This window comes from Phaseolus vulgaris, chromosome 8 (genome assembly GCF_000499845.2).
Source record: "Phaseolus vulgaris cultivar G19833 chromosome 8, P. vulgaris v2.0, whole genome shotgun sequence".
Taxonomy (NCBI): domain Eukaryota; kingdom Viridiplantae; phylum Streptophyta; class Magnoliopsida; order Fabales; family Fabaceae; genus Phaseolus; species Phaseolus vulgaris.
Genome location: NC_023752.2, coordinates 10,132,570 through 10,154,077, shown reverse-complemented (window position 1 = coordinate 10,154,077; position 21,508 = coordinate 10,132,570). Strand labels below are relative to the sequence as shown.

Sequence of the window (21,508 nt, the reverse complement as noted above, 5' to 3'; positions counted from 1 at the left end):
CAAATAAAATCGATTGATATAAATTTAGATTTGAATTCTAAAATTTAATTTATTCCCACCTTTGTCTTTTAATTTATTGGCCAACATTAGGAGGCCTTAGGTTTTAGAGTTTCATTTATTTAGGATGCATATAGCATTGAATTTTCATATTTAGTCATTTATTCTCTTGTAAAGAACTTTTGATATATTGAATTTTGAGAGAAAATTATAGGCACTTTGTGAGTGTGAAGGAAGTTCTTTTACTTTTATATCACTAGGCTAAAAGTTATAACTGATAGCCAGGACACAACTTTTGCTACTTGAGAGTGTAACAACCCTAGTGCCACAATTCAATTGTGGTTTGACCCACCTAACCTTTGTCACAAAACAATTTATGCCACCTGGAACAATCTACCCCCAACAATTGTCCCACTGGAAATCAAACTCATGAACTTGGTTCTGATATCAATCGTTGCATTGAGCATTTACCACTAGGTCAAAAGTTATAACTAATAGTCATTGCACAAATTTTTCCTACTTAAGAGCGTCACAATCCAACTATCACAATTCGATTGTAACTTAGCCTATCTGACCTCCACAACAGAACGATTGATGTCACCTACAAGATTCTTCTACTCATAGATGCAAGCTTTCATACTTATACAATCATATGTATATAATTTGTGTCTAGTAATGAGCATCTTTGAGTTTCTTTGTCTTCTAAATTTCTTATAAAGACAAAACAAACCAAGTTCTTAAACTACTTCAAGTTAGTTCATAAGTTAACTCTTATCACAATGGAAAGAACCTAGAAAGACAATAACTTGGAAGAGCTAGTTAAAGGTGTGTCAAAGCAAGCAAAATGTTTTGTTTTTAGGTTTAATCCTCCAACATTAAGTGCATGAAGTTAGAACTTTATTTTGGAAGTCAAACTCATTTATTTATTACATCCACTATAATTCCAAAAGTGAACACCCAATCTTTTTCGATCGATCTTGATATTATTAGTTATGCATTCCTCCACAATAAGCGTAGATAGAAAATGGTTTTGGGGGAGGACTGAATCACAAACAAACATCTAAGTATCTTTAGCCACTTGGTAAGAACATACATGCTAGTTTCAATTTGAGCCATGCAAAGAAGACACCAATCATGAGGAGAAATTTTCCACTAAAAAAGAAATTGATTCATCCCTAAGCTAGTATATAAATGAATAATTTAAGTCTATAAGGATATTCTCATTTCCACACTAAATCAAACATAAAAATTTTATGTTGAATATACCATTGTTGGTATTTTTACAAGCAACACCAACATAATTATGAGGGTTAAATGAGAAAGCATAATATTCATTTATTTCATTTTATTTAAACAATTGTTAAGATTATTTTTTGTGTTTTCTATTTAACTTGTATAATTATAGAAAAATAGAGATTTACTATACTTTTTATTGATACATATAATATTTTGAAACTCTTTTGAAAGGATTTGGGGAAAAAGAAAAGTTAGAAGAATAAAGGACATGGAAGTAGAAAAGTAATATCTTTTAACCATTAGGTCTTGCCAGTGAGAGCTAATTTTTGCCCAAAGAACATAAAATAATTACTTACAATTCTTGTCTCAAGCCCAAGTTTAAACTCAACAAGCCACTTATCCCATTAAATCAAAATCTCAAATATGAAGAGGATTTTGGGGTTTAGAGGAAGGTAGTGAAGCATGAAGAAAAGAAGGTTAGGACACCCATATATTAAAGAATTCCCTTTTATGACTTTCATTTCCATTTCTTCTTCAACTTTTTGTTTAGGTCCCATGTTGTTCAACACTATGAGTAACCAATTTCTCATTTGTTAGGATAAGATGTAACCACTAAATTTTCTTATATATTTTGATTATATTCATATATAGTTTTATGTTTCTCTTCTCCAATGATGTTTAGTCTTCATGCTTATTGATTGTTATGGATTTATCAACTATAAACTAGTTGAAGTAGAAAGAGATTGAAAAATCCTTACAAATTATTAACTTAAGATAAGACAATTAATAAATTATTTATTTGGAACAAATAATGACATATTGATCTTTTTAAATATTTGAAATTAATGTAAATTTATTCTATTGAGATTTGTAATTTGATAAGATATACTTAGGATTGTTTTAAGAGATTGAAGTATAACTTTTTATGATAACAATTAATGAAAAGGAAGAAGAGGGACAAATTTAATTAAGAAGCTTAATGGAACAAGAGAATGAGGTGGTGAAGACTAACCCCAAAATATTCATATTATACATTTCTATCAAATTTTTCTTTTTTATTTTAAAAATACCAAAAACTATTGTAATGTTTAGTTTTCACTTTTCTTTTAGGTTCTTGTTATTTAATCTCACTTCATTTATTATCATTTATTTTAAGTATAGTAGTATAAAATTGGTGTAGTTTTTAATATTACACAAAATCCTTTTGGATTCGACACTTTTACTTATTTTAAAACTATTGACACAATAATTGTGCGTTGAATATATTTTCTATTACCTCATAAGGAATTAAATGAGCAAACTTATTTGTGTCCAAATCATTCTTAAGTATACTATATTTCCTTAAAAGACATTAGTCAAAGAATAATATTAATCAAAAGGTGACATTGAAAATGTCCCACACTTGTAACCCAGTGATCCTCGATGCCTCTAACCCAATGATCAATCCATATTATACTTTTATCACCTTTATTAGAAATCCTTGACTAAAAAGATGTGCTTAAGGTTTCCTTAGATGACATATCATCTTTTCATTTCTATTTTCCAAACCGGTCTTTAAACTTAACAATATTATCTTGTGTAACATTTTATTGATCAAATTTGCTTCTCTAATGTTAGATCCAAGTTGAAAAAACTCCATGTTTACGGTTTTAACTAGAACAATTCTACTTATTTTCAATATTTCATTTGACACAAAATCTATACATTATATATATATATATATATATATATATATATATATATATATATTGCCTATCTTTTTCAAGACTTTGCATCTATAAAACATTTTATTGATCAAATTTGCTTGTCTAATGTTAGATCTAAGTTGAAAAAACTCTATGCTTACGTTTTTAACTGGAACAATATTTCATTTGACAAAAATTCTATACATTATATATATATATATATATATATATAATTGTAAGCAGTTACATTGCCTATCTTTTTCAAGACTTTGCATTTACTTCCTACTGACATGTTATGTTTGACAAGTGTTAGAACAATCATTTACATTTCCTAATACGTTGCATTTATTTATAAATGAATAGTTAATGCATTACTTGTGTTTGCTCACTTGTTGGGAATGTCTCTTAAGAAGGATTAACAATTTTCATGTCCAAGCTTAAAGTTTAAAAATCTATCAAGGCAAAACAAATAAAAAGACATGACCATTATAAGAATTTGCCATTATTATTTTCTCTATTTCATTATTACAAATACGTGATAACATGTGAAAAAAAAAATCAAACCATGTGTTATTTAAGGAAGATAAGTCATATGAGCTATAAAAATAGCCTTGTAGATTAACAAAATTTAATACATCATTAAATGCTTCATACAAGCATTTAATGCATTGGTAAGTGATCCACATATTTAATGATCACTAAATGATCTACGTAAAGTATTTAATGCACTCCTTCAACATTCATCTTATAAAAAAAAAAGTCAAAATGAAGAAGAAGAAAATGAAAATGAACTTTAAGTTATAAAGACAATGACTAGATTTAAGCCTTTTAGTATTTAGGAAATAAGAATCAAACCTAAAAGTGAAAACTATACAATTTTGAAAAAACTTTTTTCTTCCTTAAATTTTTGTAAAGCTCTGAAACTTTTATTTGTCTAGAGATAAAATCTAGTTTTTGTTGGTTATATATTTATATCCATCTTTAAGATATTGAGTTAAAATCTAGTTTTTGTTGGTTATATATTTATATCCATCTTTAAGATATTGAGTTGTGTTGTTCCAAATCTTTATTCCTAAACATATGTATTCTGTTTGTAAAATTTTGGAGAAATTTGAGAAAGAGTACTCCTCTAATAGCTACTAAAAAAACAACACTCATGTTATAATTAGAAGTGAAAGTAAAATAATATATTATCTTATTAGCCGATAATTCAACTCAAGTTTTCAAGAATGAGATGTTGTTCTTCTTCTCAATATGTTTTATTCTTATTAACTTATCTAAAATTGTGATTTTTGAGTTTGCAAAATCAACAACTTTTTGAGTCATCTCATCTATACTTAATGAGTGGTTACTTGTGATTAATTTAGTAAGCATAATATTCATTTATTTTATTTTCTCTAATGTCTTAACTTAATTTTCATAGTTTTCTATTTAGTTTTTATAATTATATGAAAGAAAGATATATTGTACTTTTGTATTGTATATATATTTTAAAACTCTTTTGGTAGCATTTAGTTAGGAAGAAATGTTAGGAGAAAAAAAAAAACAATTCAAGGAACTTGGAAGTAAAAAAATTAAGGATATTAATGTATCAAATTTCACTAACTAAGCTTTTATACCTTGGTAAGTCAAAACAGAGTTTTTGCTAACTAACTTTAGACCAAAGAGCAACATCCTTTTGTTTAAATAGACTTTGCCCATTGAAAACTAAGTCTCACCCATACTTAGCAAGCCAAAACTTTGGCTCCGTAAGTCATTCATGTGATAATCTCTCATTGACTTGAAATTCAAAACACTAAAGAGACTTATGAAGGTGAAAAAGAAGCAATGAAGCACAAGAAAAGAAGATTAAGATGCTTATCTATTGAAAAACTTTCTTCGTGACTTGCATCATTTCTTCATCATCATTTTGTTTAGATTCCATACTATTGAACACCATGAATAGTTAAATCATCATTTTTTCGATGTTAGATATAATCACCAAGTTCTCTCTTATATCTTTTGTTATATTTATATATAGTTCTATATTTTTCTTTTCCATTAATGTTTAATATTGTTGGACTTAAATCTACCATAAACTAATTGAAGTTGTAAGAGATTGAAAAAATCTTACTAAGTTCTAAACTTGATATAACACAATCAATAAATCCTTTGTCTAAGAACAAAGAGTGACTTATTAATCATCTTAAATCATTGAACTTAATGCAAATTTATTATATTGGGTTGACAATGAAAGAATTGTGTTCAATAGGATACATTTTTCATTTGCTACAGATTGAAGTATAACTTTTCATGATAAAAATTGATGACAAATTGAAGTATAAGTTTTTATGATAAGAATTGATGACGAAAAGTACAATTCTTAATCCTCTAAGTTAATGTAAATTTAATATTAATAAGATAAATTAAATTTTTTTAAAAGAATTTCATTAGTAGTTCTATATAAAACTATTACCAATAAAAAATCATTAAATGTTACAAACATATCAATTTCTTAATTAGGTTTCCATTTTTGAGTGAGTCAAAGACAGACAAACACTCACATTTTTTAAATATTTTTAAAATTCAAATAAGTGGTAAATAATTTTTTACATCAAATGATATATTTTTTAGGAAATACCTAAAAGCTATAAAAGTTGAAAGACAATAATAGTAAATGAATGAATTTTATGTTTTCTGTGCAAATATGCTCATACATATAAATGTAGTAAATAATTATTTTGTAAAACTTTATTTTTTTCTTTTTACATAAGATAAATATTAACTATCTTATAGAAGAAAAGATAATATTTTAATAACTAAAGAGTCATTGGACAGCTATATTATGATAATAAAATAAAATAATATTATAGATAATACTTAATAGCCACTTAAGATACCTTTAACCCACAAATAAAAAAATATTATATATATTATGACAAAGTGTTGGGTAACCCTGACTACTTTCATAAGTAGTGAAAAATCTTAATATAATAGACAGATAACAAAGACATATATACCAATTACCCATAATAAATAATAAATAATAAATAATAACTTAATCTTCAAAGTAACTTAAAAAATATTTTAATTTTGTTTTCACAGTTAACAAACAACCTAAGCACATAGAACACATAATAAGATGAGTTAAAAGAGAGAAGTTATATCTTATAATTGTACCTCAATGTTATATTAACTTATAAAATTCTAGTTTTGATATATATCATCATTAAAATGCCAACAAGTTATTTCTCACTTAATCATATAAAAATTGATCAGTCAAAGTTTTTCACTAGTTCAATTTTAATATCTCCCCATAATAGTGATCAGTATAATTTATTTTCAATTTTATAAAATTTATTTGAATAATATGTATAAGTTTAATTTCTATATCTTTAACTATACAAAAAACATAATTTCTTTCCATAAACGTTTTACTTTTCAATATATTCTTTAATTTATGTAAAATAATTTTATTTATCTTTTTCTTCTTTAGTTCCTTGTTAAAATTGATCCTATCTAACTTACTGTAATTTGTTTCCTTTATAACTTTCAAAGTTTTCTCCCATTTTATTTCTTCTGTACCTTAAATTCCTTTGATTTTAAATTTAAATTTCTTAAATAATATCTAAATTTACCCAAAACAGTGTAAAAGTAAATAAATTATATACATTAATATATGTAAAGATATACAATTTAAAATTAATATACACATTAATATATAAAATCATAAAAACTAGTATAAGTTTTAACTCAATAAAAAATAAAAAAATAGTATGAAAAATAAAATAACATATTTATATCCACATTAATCACCATGTTTTCATTAATATTATATAAATTTTTCATATATTATTAACCAGATAGAAGTCATCATCTGTATAACTTCTAAAATAATTATTGATGAAGTAAATAATATTATCATTAATCATACTCTGTAGTTATTTAAATTATTCAGGTGTTCAAAATTAAATTCTATGCAGGTAGTAAAAGAAATAAACTAACTAATTCAGTTAAATGTTAAAGCATTCAACAATTGCGAATGAATGATAGATCTCAGACGAAGTTGCGAACTACTTCTCGGTCTTCCGCGTCAGTTTCCTTCTAATTTTTTTTTTTCTACAGAAAAACCTTTTTCGCCCAAAGGTCTTCATTTCAATTTGTGCAGTTTCGCTTTCATCATCACTCGCTACAATCAAGGTTTTTTTCTATCCCAATTTTTCTATTTTTATTTTGATTTGATTTTATGATCCACATAACAATGCATAATAAATTGTATAATTGATTTTAAAATGTTGTCGCTTATTTTCACTTGTGCTTCTCATAAATTTTTGCATGCTGATTTTTTTATTTTTATTTTGTTACTTATTACTCTATTATTGAGTTGTTATTGTGATATATTTTCCATTAGAGTTGCTCTTTGGTTTAGAGATGTTTTTCTGTTTGCTGGAATGATGAAGACATATACAAAAATACTTAAATGAAGCAAATTATTATATGTAGAATGGAAAAATGAAGTTGTTATTTGTGAAAATATACAATTTTTTGTTTTTGTTTTTGTTCACAGAAACCAGATTCTAGAAAATGGTGTGAGGTAACCGGATAAGGAGACACACAATGAGAGGAGAGGATAGGGTAAATACGGATCCATCGGGAAGGCAAGATTCAACTTGGGTATAGATATAATGTATAAATAAATGGTAGATAGTCATATGATGGAATCCTTCTGTCTCACAAGCACATAAAAGAATCATACTATATGTTGTAGATGTACATTGCATTTACATAGAAATGGGCCTAGGCCCTACATCCTTCTATCTCATCATCTAAAGATCATGGAGATCAAAACATCAATGAAATTTCAAGGATTGTCTTAAACTCTTAGCCTGACACCCCAAAGAAAAGATAAAAGAGGGTACCATCTCATCATCTAAAGGCAGTGGAGAGCCAAACAACAATGAAATTTCATGTATTTTTTTAAACTCTTAGCTTGGCATCCTGAAAGAAAACATAAAAGTGGGTACCAATGCAAATATTAACATCACTAGCACCATACCGAAGAGAAGAATATAGGTTAAGAAAACTTTACATTGAGACATTTAGGGTTCTAGATTATTTTTCAAATACATCTTATCTCATGCTTTATATTTTCTTGCTGCTCTTGTCCACCAGTTTTACAAGTACTCTTTTGTTACATCTTTTTTGGTACCCGTTATTTCAGATATATGCGCCAGGTTTAACCGTGACAAAAGTGGAGAATTTTGGACTTAGGATTGTACAAAATGGAGACATAGTTTTGAGGAAAGTCTTTGTCCCTCCCTCCCTGAAGATGACAGAATACAAGGAGTAAATTCTTTTCAGGACACAAACAAGGTAAAATTGTCATGATATACTTGTCTCTGCTGTTATTTCAAGAGCATGATTTCATCATTTAATGCATAACTAAAGAATGGTATATGTTTTGCTGTTTACATAACTTCTATGAGCCGAGGAAGTAGTAGAGCATTAGTCAATCTTGGTTCCTATATCTCCGTTATAATCTTGTATTTTGTCTATTACTTTCTGTGTTGCTTATTTGTTTTAGTTGTCTCAAACCTGTTTCACTTGTCATGGTTGTTTGGCAACTTATTGGTTTATCAATGGAAATCTATGATATGTGTCTTAGGTATTCTTAGATAGCATGCTAGTATACTTCAACAAAACTTTCAAAGCTTTCACTACAAAAGTGCAACAAATCATTCTAAAGTTCATTGTGTGTGCCATAAAATCTTTTCTAGGTACCTGAAGGAGAGGAATCAGTTTGGAGTACCATTAGCAGCTTTCCAAATCAGCCAACAGAAACTAAATGCTAGGGAGCATTCAAGCAATGATTCTTGTTGGTTGGTGTCTGTGCAAGTTGTATGATGGTGGTAAAATGATTCCAGGTCATGCTAACCTGGGGAAGGTAATTCCTAACCACCTCTACTCACAAAATAGAAGAAAATATCACCAAGTAAGTTGTTCTTAGTTGGGATATAGATAACTGATAATAAATTGTCAATCATCTTTCAGTTTTGAATTACCTGAGGGCAAGAAAAACAGCTACCTTGGGTCGAGGATTGATTGGCGGCAATGGAATTTTGGCTGATTTTCTAGTGGCAAAGGTTCTCATGCTTAATTTCTTGTTTGAATTTTTGTTTTGAACCTCCTATAGGATTTAGATTAAAATGGCTAAAGAGTGAACTTCTCTTACAAACTAAAATTATGTTGTACACTTATTTTTTGTGAATATTCTAACATCGAACTAAATCAAAAGCTAAGCTTTATAAGTTAATTTAATTTATAACAAAATTTCCATGAATGCACAATAAGTGGGGTTTTTTGAATGGAGACGGAAATGGAAGGTCAATTATACATGATGCTGATCTGTTTCGGTTTATATTTTGTTCCACACAAATACCAAGGTCTAAATCATACCTCATTCTGATGGCCGCCCTTGTCCACAATGTCAGACTTCATTCGTGCAAAACTTCATCTCCATATCATGACATTCTTACACAGAGTATTCAAGTTCCTCATCACACCATAAAGAACTCTCTGATAGTCGTTGTTGTTTTAGTTGATTTGTTAGTGTAAGCTTTAGTAGCTGGTAGTAGTCCATTATTAAACATAAACTCGAGCTTGCAAAATACAATTACCACTAGACATCCTATTAGTACTTTTTAATGGGGCTAATAAAAAAAGAAAGAAAAAAAAGTACTTTTTAATGGGACTGAGACATTAATTAAGCCTTGTTCGGGTCATTTTGTTCTCAGACATGTTTTCTGTTTTTCTTCTCTAATTTTGTAGGCATTCTGTCACTTAGAACCTATATACACAGTTCGAACGCACGTATGACATAAACACTTTGGTCACAAGCAGGGAAGTTACTGGTTTTGCCACTTTAAGCCGGCTGCTAAAAAAAGTAGGCGGTGAAAGTGTAAAATCTTTTCCTTTATGGATTATTATACTTAATTGGTTTATATATTTATAATTAACTAACAATGTAAAAGCATTCAATAATTAATTGTAAAAAGGTTTGTGTAGATAACAAAACAGTGAAATGAAAAATAGTTATTTTAGAATATTATTCCAGTCCTCATCCACTCTTTTTCTTTTGATTGGGATCGCTATGAATAACAGGCTACATGATTACCTGTTCTCGACTTTGGATCTGAATGTTTGAAACTTCTGCTTTAGCATCTCCAGTTTCTTAATGTTTGAAACTGCTACTTAAGCGTTAGGCATTGTCATGCTCTTGCTGTGTAAATGAACCCCGTTTGCTGGGGAAAGAACCAGAAAGGGCCCCGTAGGGAGAAACCTACTTTCATGCATTGTCAAAGTGCGTGGGATATTGAAAAAGTAATTTTCAGGATTTCGCATTTTATTCAACCAAGTTCTTAACTAAAAAGCAGGACTTACACAAAAGGAAAATAAACAACCCTTAGGTTTCTACTATATACTTATTAGGTAAATATAGTAGCAACCAATTGAAATCTAAAGTGCTTACCTCTATGCCAGAGGTACTGATGAACATAAACTGATGCTCATAAGCTGATGCTTTAGCATCTACATAAAGCATGCATTGCATGCCTTATTTTGTTCATCATTATTCGACGCTTACAAAAGAAACTCCGGGTAGAGAGGAATAGAATTACAGGCTCACATCCATCATCATAGATGCTACAATGCTAATGCCTGTGCATCTATCCCTTAACTCAAAACAGTTCCCAGAAACAGACTTAAAACGAAACCCCTTACATAAAAAGCCTTCAAGTCGCCACGGTTGATGTCAATTTTGGTCTGCATTCTGGGCATCCTTGTCCAAACCCCAAGACCTGATCTTGATCTGAAGCTCAGCCGCAGAAACCATGAATGAGACAATCTGAGCAGGTCTCAGTATCTTCATAATCTTCAGAGCTGTGTCTGTCCTCAAAGCATCTGCATCTGCCACCAGATTCTCCAATTTCTCTTTGAAAGCGCTTGGGACCAAACCTTGGTCTACCATGAAGGACCTGCTGAAGCACAATCTGCCCTGGCTTCTGGCCATGTCCACCAGCGGAGGATCTGCCACACTCTCTTGAAGCTTGGCCAAGTCATCGTTGAGGGTTCTCTCCTTCACCTTGGACTCCTTTTTCAGCTTACTCATCTTCTCCTTTTGGTCCTCTGTCAAGTCCCTCAAAGCTGTGTTCACAACCTGAAAAGCCACTCCAGGCTTGAACCCCCCAACCCAAAGAAAGGATTTTTCTAATGAACTGAACCATGGTGGTGAGAAAACAAGAAAAATATTGTGGTGTGCAAGCTTTGATTTCTCTTCAAAGTATTGGCCATAATGACAGATGACTCTGTCAATCAATGGCCTTACATCAGCTCTCCGCCCCTCCTGATACTGTTGCTGAGCTGAGAGAAGCTCACCAAGGAATTCTTTTTGGCGCACCATCCAGCCTTGGAGAAAGGCCTCAAATGAAGCGGCATTTACATCAGCCATTTGTGTATTCAAGGGTGAGAGTGATACAGAAAGAGGAAGGATGATGGAGAATATATATAGGTGGTCTTAGTGGTAGTGGGGCTGTTTAAAACATGTGCTTCAACGTGATTCTTTTGAAAATGGGGTTCTTGCAATTGGTTATGGGAAGTTATTGCCTTGCTTAGGGCGGAAGCATTGCTGTGATGGTACTTAGAAGGGCAGACTAAGGGCAAAAAACAGAGTCATTTGGAGCTAAACAGAGTGAGGGATATTAAGTTAAGGAAACAGACAGTAGAAAGACTAGTATTGGGACTGGTTTCGGTGATATTTGTCGCCACATGCTTGGTTTGGAGGCAGGTGTTAATGCTAAAGAGGTGTGGTGAAACATGGTGGGAGATTTTGGTAAGATGTGGGGTTGGTTGTTCATGTGAAGGTGCTCAATTATGGTGAGTGTGTTGGTATTTGGGATTTGGGTTTTGGATTCATACTTGGTGTGGGATTAATCAATTGACATGGTGACTCAGCAAGACCTTAAGGTGCCGTTTTAGTTTACACTATTGATTTCATGCCAAGTAAGATAGAGAAGTGCAGCAATGAAGCCAAGTAAGATAGTGAAGTGACACAGATTTTTGATCTGGCATGCTGTGAGGTGAATAGGCATCTTTTGCAACAACTGCTCTACCCAAGTCAGGAATTTTCACTTTATGAAAATATGCAAAATAGAGACTATTAAAAGCAATAGAAAGGTATGGTTACTTCTTCAAAAGTGAACCACGGTTTCAAGATAAAGCTAATTGTTAATACATTAGCAAAAGGTTTACCAATATAGCTTTTTTATTTCAAATTCACCTTTTTTTTCTGCATATTATTATTAAAATACAATTTAATCATAACGGACTAAATTGTATTTAATCATAACATACATGTCTTAAACAAAAAGATAGAAACTACTTTTATAGACTTGTTTTTTTTTTTAAGTTTATTAACATTTAGGGCCTAACTTGAAACTGTCATTCACTTTTAGTAACCAAACAAACCATTTTACCATTAGATGGTGACAAGATGAATGATGAATTTAATCTTTAAATATGTAAACAAGTGATAATTTAATTTTTGAAAGAAATAGAATACAATTCAGGGTCACACATAGATCCAATAAATCTCCTTAAAATAGACTCTAACATCATCTTAGAAATAAAAAAACTAGTTTCACATTTAGGGACCTAGTTGGCTATTTTCCTCTAGATGGTCGTAAAGAGTAAATTGTCATTTTTTCCCCTTGAATATGTAAATTAGATAATTAAGATCCAGAACGGAAATTCTAATTTAATCTATAATCCATAAATATATAAAGAAGCAACAATTACGTCCTGTCATGAAGTTTTCTTGGTCCATTTTGTCATTAACTTGTAAGGTTTAAGGACCAATTTAAAGTTGTAAAATGTAGAGACTAATTTGTTATCATGTTCTACAGTAAAATTTAATTATAGTACTTTTCACACATTCGAGAAAGAAGTAAAATTTTTTATCAAATCATCACCGAAATAGTCATTTTTCATGTTCTAAAATATAACTTTACATCATTATGACCCCAAAAGTTGTCATGCATGTTAGTTCTGTATTTTGTTGATCCACGAAGTGTGTTGACATATATGTTAGTGCACATCATTAACCTGCCCTAAAGTATAATTTCACATCATTATGACTCGTACAGTTGTCATGCATGTTAGTTCTGCATTTTGTTAATTCAGATCAGTGTCTTTTGACATGTATGTTAATGCACATCAGTAGAATCACTTGTACTGTTTTTGATATATAACGGTTTGTTATCACAGTTTCATACTAATATCACATGACTTTTATTCAAACTTTCATTCAGATAACTTCACTTTACTAGCTACTTTATTTCAGTGGCGGTGACACATGAAATAGCTAATGGACTTTGTTTGTTACTAGAGCGTTTTAAAACTAAGTTTAATAATGGTAAAAACTCTGCACATTGCCAACACTAACACTACGCCCCTTTATTACAAGGACCGTCTAATCAAATGAGATTCTCTGCAGAAAGTCTGGTCTATACTTGTCTTTAGGGCTAGGCATTGGTATAAGCGGTTGTCCCCTTCTTATCTCTTACCCTGTGCAGTTAATACTGGTTTTAACCTTTACAAAAATCCAACTTTCTCATGGATACATTGTTTTGCAGCAGAGCAGTAAAAAATTAACACTATCTCATCCAACAGATTGTGTAAACCATGGCAACTTGGTGCTCTGCACTTTAGGTGAGTGGTTTCATTGTTTTGAAATTTAAAATTTTAAAGTCTATTTGTGTATTTCAGTATTAGTCTTTCAGAAATTTATTTTGTATATTCTGAGATTAAACTTCTCAAAAGATATTTGTTACATATTTCGATAGTGCATAAGATATACACCGAATTCAAGCCAATGAGAAGACCTATGAAAGTTTAATTTCAGAATGTGTAACAAGTAGTCTTTTAGGAAGTTTGATTTCGGAATGTGTAGCAAAGAAAATTCTGAAAGCTTAATTTTGAAATATACAGATAGACTTTCAAAAGTTTAATACTGAAAGATATAAGATAAACTTCCAGTAGTTTAATTGCAAAATTGCAAATAGACTCTGAAACCAATTTTTACTAAGTTTTGGAACTTACATAGTTTTAGAGAAAATAATGAAAAGATCAAGGATGGTTTAAACATAATTGGCAAGCTTCCATCATAACAAGTAAAAAAATTGGATTTTTTTTTCTTTTACATGGGTGAGTTTTTTCAAAGATAATATTTTTTGTAGTTTAGTTCCAGTTAAGGCTGCTCACCTCTCCCCCTCATTGGTGTAGATTCAACCCATTCTGAATCTGTTGTTTACAGTCTTATCCTGCATTTCTAATAAATTGATTCCACTGCTTTCAAACAGCAACAATTCTAACCATTGGACCTTATCCTTCCTTCCTATTTTCAATGTGCATAGATATGCTGAATTCAATCGCCAATACGGGGAGGACACACGAATGCAATAATTTCCCCAGTTATCTTTCAAAGCAAAGACGATTATGTGCCAGATGCAATTAAACACTAAATGCAGATATCTTTTCTATTGAAATTTAAACCTTAATTCTTGACACTTAGAGAGTAAAAGACTAAGCATTTTCTGTAAAGATCCATCTTCATATGGACATTTGACAATAATTGCATATGGAGAGATTGTTAAAGACAGTTAAATAAAAGAAAGACTAGATCATTACATGTAAAAACTGCAAAGACACATGTTGTCAAACTCTCAAGTTAACTTGTAAACAGTTACAAGTTTACGTTTTATTAGATTCATATAAACTTTGAAGTTAGAAAAGGAATTAACGAAAGTTAAAAAAATGAGTTAACAAATTTGAAATATTGGTTATTCATTGACTCTATATTTTATTAGTACTTCAAATCATTTGAAGAATTAGATCCTTTTTTAATTGTTTGCACTTTTAAAACTTATATTTTTGTGATATTATATATGATTTGACCATTTTATATTTTAATTTTATTTAACACAAATGTACTGTGATTTGTTACTTATTATGAAATTGAAATGTTAGACTATTGTTGTATTTTTTTCTATGAAGAGAGTATTGTAGTATTAAAAGTATAATGTTAAGCATATATTACATTAATATTTGTTTTTAAACTTTTGTAATCTCTTATAGTTTAATTTGACAATCTTCGGCAAGACCCACAGTTATAAGAAGATGGTTTTAGGTTTATTTCTCCACTTTGGTGTTTCTGTTCTCTGTGGGCATAATGTGCTTGCAAACTGTGGGCTATTCATGGTGAATATTAGCCGGAGAATAAACCAAATGACTTTTTTTTATCAGTTAGCAATGATCAGATCACGACACAAGGATGGACAGTTTTTTTCCTCTTTTTTCCCTTCAAGTTGTTTTATAGGAAAATGGGTATAGTTATTTGAGATTAAATTCAAAATAAGATTTATTTTAGACTAGTATGAAGTAATAGGTTGGTTTTGAAAGGACGGATTCAATAGAACTTAAACATTCCTTTTTGCAAGTGATAGATTGTTTAGCGTGTAAGCAAGAATAATGTCTAGTTCACCCATAACTCTTATGATAAGTTCAATTTTTATCTGACAAACTTTTGAAAGAGTTTCACTAATAAAAATCTTTTATTACAAAGGTGAGAGTGCACAAACTATTTTTTGATTATCTCTTTTAATTTTCTTTTGAGACTAAAAACTCGAGTATTCTTTTAAGTGTCATTTCTGATTACAAACACATGATATATTTTGACAAGTTAAACTTTTTGAGAGAAGATATAACTTAAAATCTCATGGGTTGTTTCATAGAGTGAAAAATACAGAGGTTAACATTTTTCAACAAAATAACAAATTGTTTTTATATTTAGAACACCATATATCTTTGTAAGCTTGGATGATGGACACCTCAAAGCTTTTGCCAATATATAGCTTATCAAGGATTTAGTGGGAAGAATTATTTTGATAGCTAAGTATAGAAGGTTGCACTTCCTTACTTGTTGATACAAACCATATCGACAAACAAATAACTAAGGACACAATAGACACTTCACAATTAAGTTAGTCATCTCAGCATCCAAGACAAGGCCTCGCCAAACTCCAGAAGGACCTCAATTGAAGAAGAATTGGATATAGGCCAAAGAATAAAATGTTCTTTCTTCTGGTCTTTTTAAAAGACAAGTTTATATAAATATTGGGGCTCACTTTAGGGTTCGAAATAGAAGAATAAACTAGAGTAGGGTGTGCTTAGTAATTTGAGTAGGGTGTGCTTAGTAAATTGGGTTTGTGTTAAACCCACATTTCATGACATATGCACCTAGGTTTAGGGTTTCTTTGACCTACATTCTAGAAGGTTTCTCACAAAATGACACCACTACCCTCTCACTCTTGCTCCCCAAGTCACTCTCTCCTATATAAAGGGTGTCTTGCCTCATGTATTTTTACAATTGAATTTTTTAAATAGTAAAGAAACTCTGCAGGAGTGTTTAGTGAGACTTGGGTGCTCTCCTTTGTGGGTCTTATCTTGAAAGTGTGTACACTTCAAGTGGCGACTCTTCACCACCCATCTTGGAGTAGCCCATCCTCCAAGTGGCGTGATTCATTGCCCCTTTCTTCATCCTTTCATCTGTTCTCTTTTGTATTCTTCTTTTGCGCCACCTTTCATTCCTCTTTTATGTTCTCATGTCCTTTAATTTCGATCTTTACCTTGTTATCTTCATCATTGTGTTCATTCCGCAAGCTATCTTCATCATATTCACCATATTTGTATTTTTCTCTTTGCCCTCTATAAGTGAACCTTCACACTTAACCACTTGGTTAAGTTCGTGTCCAATGAGAATTTTCTTTGGATTTTTCACCACAATTGTTAATCTCAAAAAGCTTAAACAAAAGTGAAACCTCTAAAATGTGCCAATCTAAAATCAGCTCACATCACTTATGTTACAAGATGTAAACAATGAAACAATCCAATATATGATAGATAATGTGCAATAATATTGTACGAAAAGAATTGATTCGTGTAAGTTTAGAATCAATTAATTCTATATATGCATGTTTCAAATGTTAAAATCACAATTTTTCTTATTGGTAAAATGACGTTTTGGATGTTGATTGCACATATCAATAACTCATTCTTTAACAAATTTCATGCCTAATAAACTTCGTAAATGATTTAGTCTTTCTTCAACTAGGAGTTTAAGAAAATATTTATCTTTAGCTAGAACAACAACAAAGATAAGTGGTTCAAGCAAAGATTTATCTTTTAACAACTTAGTAAAATAGTTATTTCTTGTCATTTATGACAAAAAGAGATGCTGTCAAAATGCAACTTTGAGGTCATTTCATGTTCATGATTATTAGACGTTTGTGATATGCACGTGATGCACCTAAATTGTCTAATGAATATGAAACATATAAACTATTTATGCATGATACTTGTTGGAAATTGTGTTTTTTAACTGCATATAAATGCACATAAGTGCACGTGATATTTTATTATTCTGTTTTAATTATGTTTTAATTGCTGATTTAATATTTCTAGGTAATTGCTCATAAAATCATTTAAGGGTCAGTTAGTGCAAGTACTATAAATGTAATTGTTGGCAAAGATAATAAAATATCTTCCTTTGATTTATTCAAGAAAACCAACAATTGGTATCAGAGCTATCTTCTTGAGGGATCTGTGAGGTTAGTAGAGTGCACCAATGGAAGGAGGATCAAATTTTTCAACATTGGCACCACCTGTCTTTGATGGAGACAATTATCAAATGTGGTTGTTTATATGGAGACCTACCTAGAAGCATTGGATTTATGGGAAGCTGTAAAAGAGGACTATGAAATCCAGAAAACCCTACAGTGGCACAAATAAAATCTCAGAAAGAAAAGAAGATGAAAAGATAAAAGGCAAAAGCATGTGTATTTGTAGTTGTATCTCCTATGGTATTCACAAGGATAATGTCCTTGAAGTCAGCAAAAGAAATCTGGGATTACCTCAAGGCTGAATATGAAGGTGATGAGAGGATTCGTGGAATACAAGTGTTGAATCTAATCAGGGAGTTTGAACTGCAGAGAATGAAGGAGTCAGAATCCGTAAAAGAGTACTCTGACAGACTTCTAAGCATTGCCAACAAAGTGAGATTGCTTGGATTTGTATTAAAAGATTCAAGAATTGTGGAAAAGCTGCTTGTAAAGGTTCCAGAGAGGTTTGAAGCCACCATAACAACCCTAGAGAACACAAAGGACCTATAAAAAATTTCTCTTGTAGAGCTCTTAAATGCTTTACAAGCACAAGAACAAAGAAGAGCCACGAGAAAAGATGGAGCAATAGAAGGAGCCTTAACAGCCAATCATGAAGGTGGCTGGAGAAACAAAGGTAGCAAGATCGAGCAGAACTAGCAAGAAAATGGAGAAGTTGCTGCACACAATAGCAACAAAAGGAGAAATTACCCTCCTTGTAAGCATTGCAACAAGTTAGGTCATCCACCGTTTAAGTGCTGGAAAAGACCTGATGCTAAGTGCAACAAGTGCAATCAACTGGGGCATGAAGCAGTCATTTGTAGAAACCAAAGTGAGCAACAAGATGTAAACCAAAGTGAGCAACAAGACGTAAATGCTCAATTTGCAAATGAGGAGGAGGATGTACTTTTCGTTGCAACTGGTTTCTCCAACAATATTTCAAGTGCGTCGTGGCTAATTGATAGTGGATGCACGAATCACATGACTTATGACAAAAAACTTTTCAAGGAGTTGAAACCTTCAAAAATTTCAAAGGTCAAGATAGGCCATGGGGTCACATTTCAGTAAAAGGAATAGGAACCATTGTTGTAGCAACACATTCAGGTACTAAAACTATTACTGATGTGTTATATGTACCTAACATAAACCAAAATTTATTGAGTGTTGGTCAGTTGCTACAAAAAGGCTTCAAGGTGTTTTTTGAAGATAACCACTGTTTGATCAAGGATGCTACAGGACAAGATTTGTTCAAGGTACAAATGAAAGGCAAAAGTTTCTCATTAGATCTATTTCAGGAGAAGTTGACTGGTCAAGGGCTTCTCAAGATGCAAAAATCTGAAATGGAAGATGATCCACCATCTCTGACATATATCATAGATGTAACGTTGCAGTATGTGAACCTGCTGATCACAAAGAAGTTATCAATGACCCAAAGTTGAAAAAGGCAATGGAGGAAGAGGTGTATATGATTGAGAAGAACAAAACTCGGGAGCTTGTTGACATACCTCGAGATAGAAAGGTACATCAAATGGATGTCAAGTCAACATTCCTAAATGGATTTCTTGAAGAAGAAATTTTTGTTGAGCAACCTAAAGGTTTCATTGTGGAAGGAAAAGAAGACAGAGTTTATAAGTTGTCTAAAGCTATTTATGGCTTAAAAGATGTTCCCAGAACATGGTATAACTGAATTGATGATTATCTTATCAGCTTAGGCTTTGACAAAAGTCTTTTAGAATCTGCACCTTATGTCAAATCAAAAGGTGTTGAATGGAGATTAAGCAAAGCGAGGATGAAAAAAAATGCAAATTTGTTTACCAAGTCACTTCCCGCCAACAAGTTTGAGTTCCCAAGACAGAAGATTGGAATTTCCAGTTCAAAAAATCAAGAAGGAGAGTTGGAAATTGTGTTTTCTAACTGCATATAAATGCACATAAGTGCACGTGATATTTTATTCTTTTGTTTCAATTATGTTTTAATTGCTGATTTAATATTTCTAGGTAACTACTCATAAAATCATTTAAGGGTCCATCAGTGCAAGTACTACAAATGTAATTGTTGGCAAAGATAATAAAATATCTTCCTCTGATTTATTCAAAAAAACCAACAATACTATAACAATGATGTATCTCAATAATTCATTCTTAAACAAATCCATGCGTAATAAACTTTGTAAATGATTTAGTTTTTCTTCAATTATGGATTTTGTGAAATATTAGTTAAATGATCCTTTCTGGATACAAACTATAAATCCATAATCCCCATTTGGACAAGGTCTATGATGAAATAATGTTTGATTTTGATATGTTTTGCTCTAGAGTGAAAGATAATATTCTTAAAAAGACTAATTGTGACACTATTGTTGTAAAAGATTGGAATGTTCCCCTAAAAGATGTTGTAATCTTCTAGTTAGTTCTTTGTCCATGGAAGTTATGAGCAACAACTTGCAGCTGAAATGTATTTTGCCTCTATTTTAGAAAGCGCTTTGGTTCCTTACCTTTTGCTCCTCCAAGATCTAAGTTCCCACCAAGAAAATGTCATCCTCCACTTGTGTTTTTTCTTTCTACTTTGTATCCAACGTAGTCTACATCATAATATCCCAAAATTTTAAGGTGTATGATTCTTTAAAGCATAAACCAAGATTAAGAGTATATATTAAATAATGAAAGATGCATTTAACTATAATAAAATGTACTTCTTTTGGGTCAGATTGAAAACAAGCACATAAATACACACTAAATAGGATGTTTGGTCTATACATTTTTAAATAGAGAAGTGAACCAATAATTTGACGATAGATGATGTTATCGACTTCACTTGATTCACTTTCTATACCAAGAGTTGAGGTTGGATGCATTGGTGTTTTTCATTTTCTTGGTGTCATCTAGCTTGAACTCTTTTAGAAGCTTCTTGCATACTTCATTTGATGCATGTATATGACACTTTCTACTTGTTTTATTAGTAGACCCAAGAAGAACCTTAGTTCTCCCATCATGCTCATTTCCAACTCATTATTCTTGTGAGTATCCCTTAGATGCTAGCACAAATTTGTTTCTCACAACCTTACCTCGTCTAACTTGTTTATAATACCCATTTGGGATGAACTATTGACTAGTCCCTTGATGGACTTACCAATTGCAATATGTCGTTTTTTTTAAATGATTAAGCTCTTATCGGATAGTTTGTACTTAGTTTTCATCATCTAATGTTTCATTGAATCCTTTTTTTTATTTTAGATATCAAGGAAGATTTATCTTTGCAGGGAGATCTACTTCTTACGCCTTCTTTTGGATTTCCTAGGATAGCAACATCAACCATTTTTTGCAAGTTATAAATCATGTCCAATTGAATACTTTTCCTCAAATGGACCATCCATTTGTTTTCAAAGCTTCTATGTTCGTATTTGTCCTTCGTGGTTGTTCTTGCAAATTAAGATCCACAAAAGAATTGTCTAACTTTGATAATTCCTTACTAGGTGTGTGGTTATTGAATTGAATATGAATGACTTCTTCAATTATGGACATTCTAAAGTTTTATTCTCTATAAGTCTTAAACGTCTCATAATATCCAAACAAAATTCCTCCATCACTTATAGAATAAAACTTTCTCAAACTCTCCTTGGTATTGAGTATAAAACATTGAATTTCAAAATGATGGAAATACAATATGTTGGATTTCTTATCTTTTCACAATTCCCAGGGAGTTTGTTTTTTTTAATGGTTTAATGTAAATTTTGTTTCATAAATAGTAAGTTGTGTAAACTGCTTCTTCCGAAAAAATAAAAATAAATTAGGAGTAGAGTTTGCACTCAACATCATTCGAGTCATTTCTTGTAAATATCCATTT

The 21,508-nt window shown here is 31.0% G+C and overlaps 1 protein-coding gene and 1 long non-coding RNA gene across 8 annotated transcripts; one reads left to right on the top strand and one right to left on the bottom strand.

Annotated features, from left to right (window-relative positions):
- Positions 1 to 6,904: 6,904 nt before the first annotated feature.
- LOC137823416 (uncharacterized) lies at positions 6,905 to 21,185 on the top strand. 7 transcript variants are annotated; one of them, XR_011083125.1, is made up of 7 exons: positions 6,905 to 7,097; positions 7,465 to 7,555; positions 8,119 to 8,270; positions 8,675 to 8,841; positions 8,949 to 9,040; positions 13,586 to 13,661; positions 14,366 to 14,794. It is a non-coding gene; the product is annotated as an uncharacterized lncRNA (long non-coding RNA). The 7 variants fall into 7 exon arrangements; XR_011083126.1 differs by having other exon boundaries at positions 7,465 to 7,571; XR_011083127.1 differs by having other exon boundaries at positions 7,465 to 7,584.
- On the bottom strand, positions 10,270 to 12,058 carry LOC137823415 (protein RESPONSE TO ABA AND SALT 1-like). The gene has a single exon (XM_068628534.1). It carries the CDS (start codon positions 11,401 to 11,403, stop codon positions 10,708 to 10,710), a length of 696 nt encoding a protein of 231 aa, XP_068484635.1. The 5' UTR covers positions 11,404 to 12,058; the 3' UTR covers positions 10,270 to 10,707.
- Positions 21,186 to 21,508: the final 323 nt, after the last annotated feature.

Excerpts from the sequence above, each read along its gene's own strand:
- LOC137823415 (XM_068628534.1), bottom strand. The coding sequence starts at position 11,403 with ATGGCTGATGTAAATGCCGCTTCATTTGAGGCCTTTCTCCAAGGCTGG.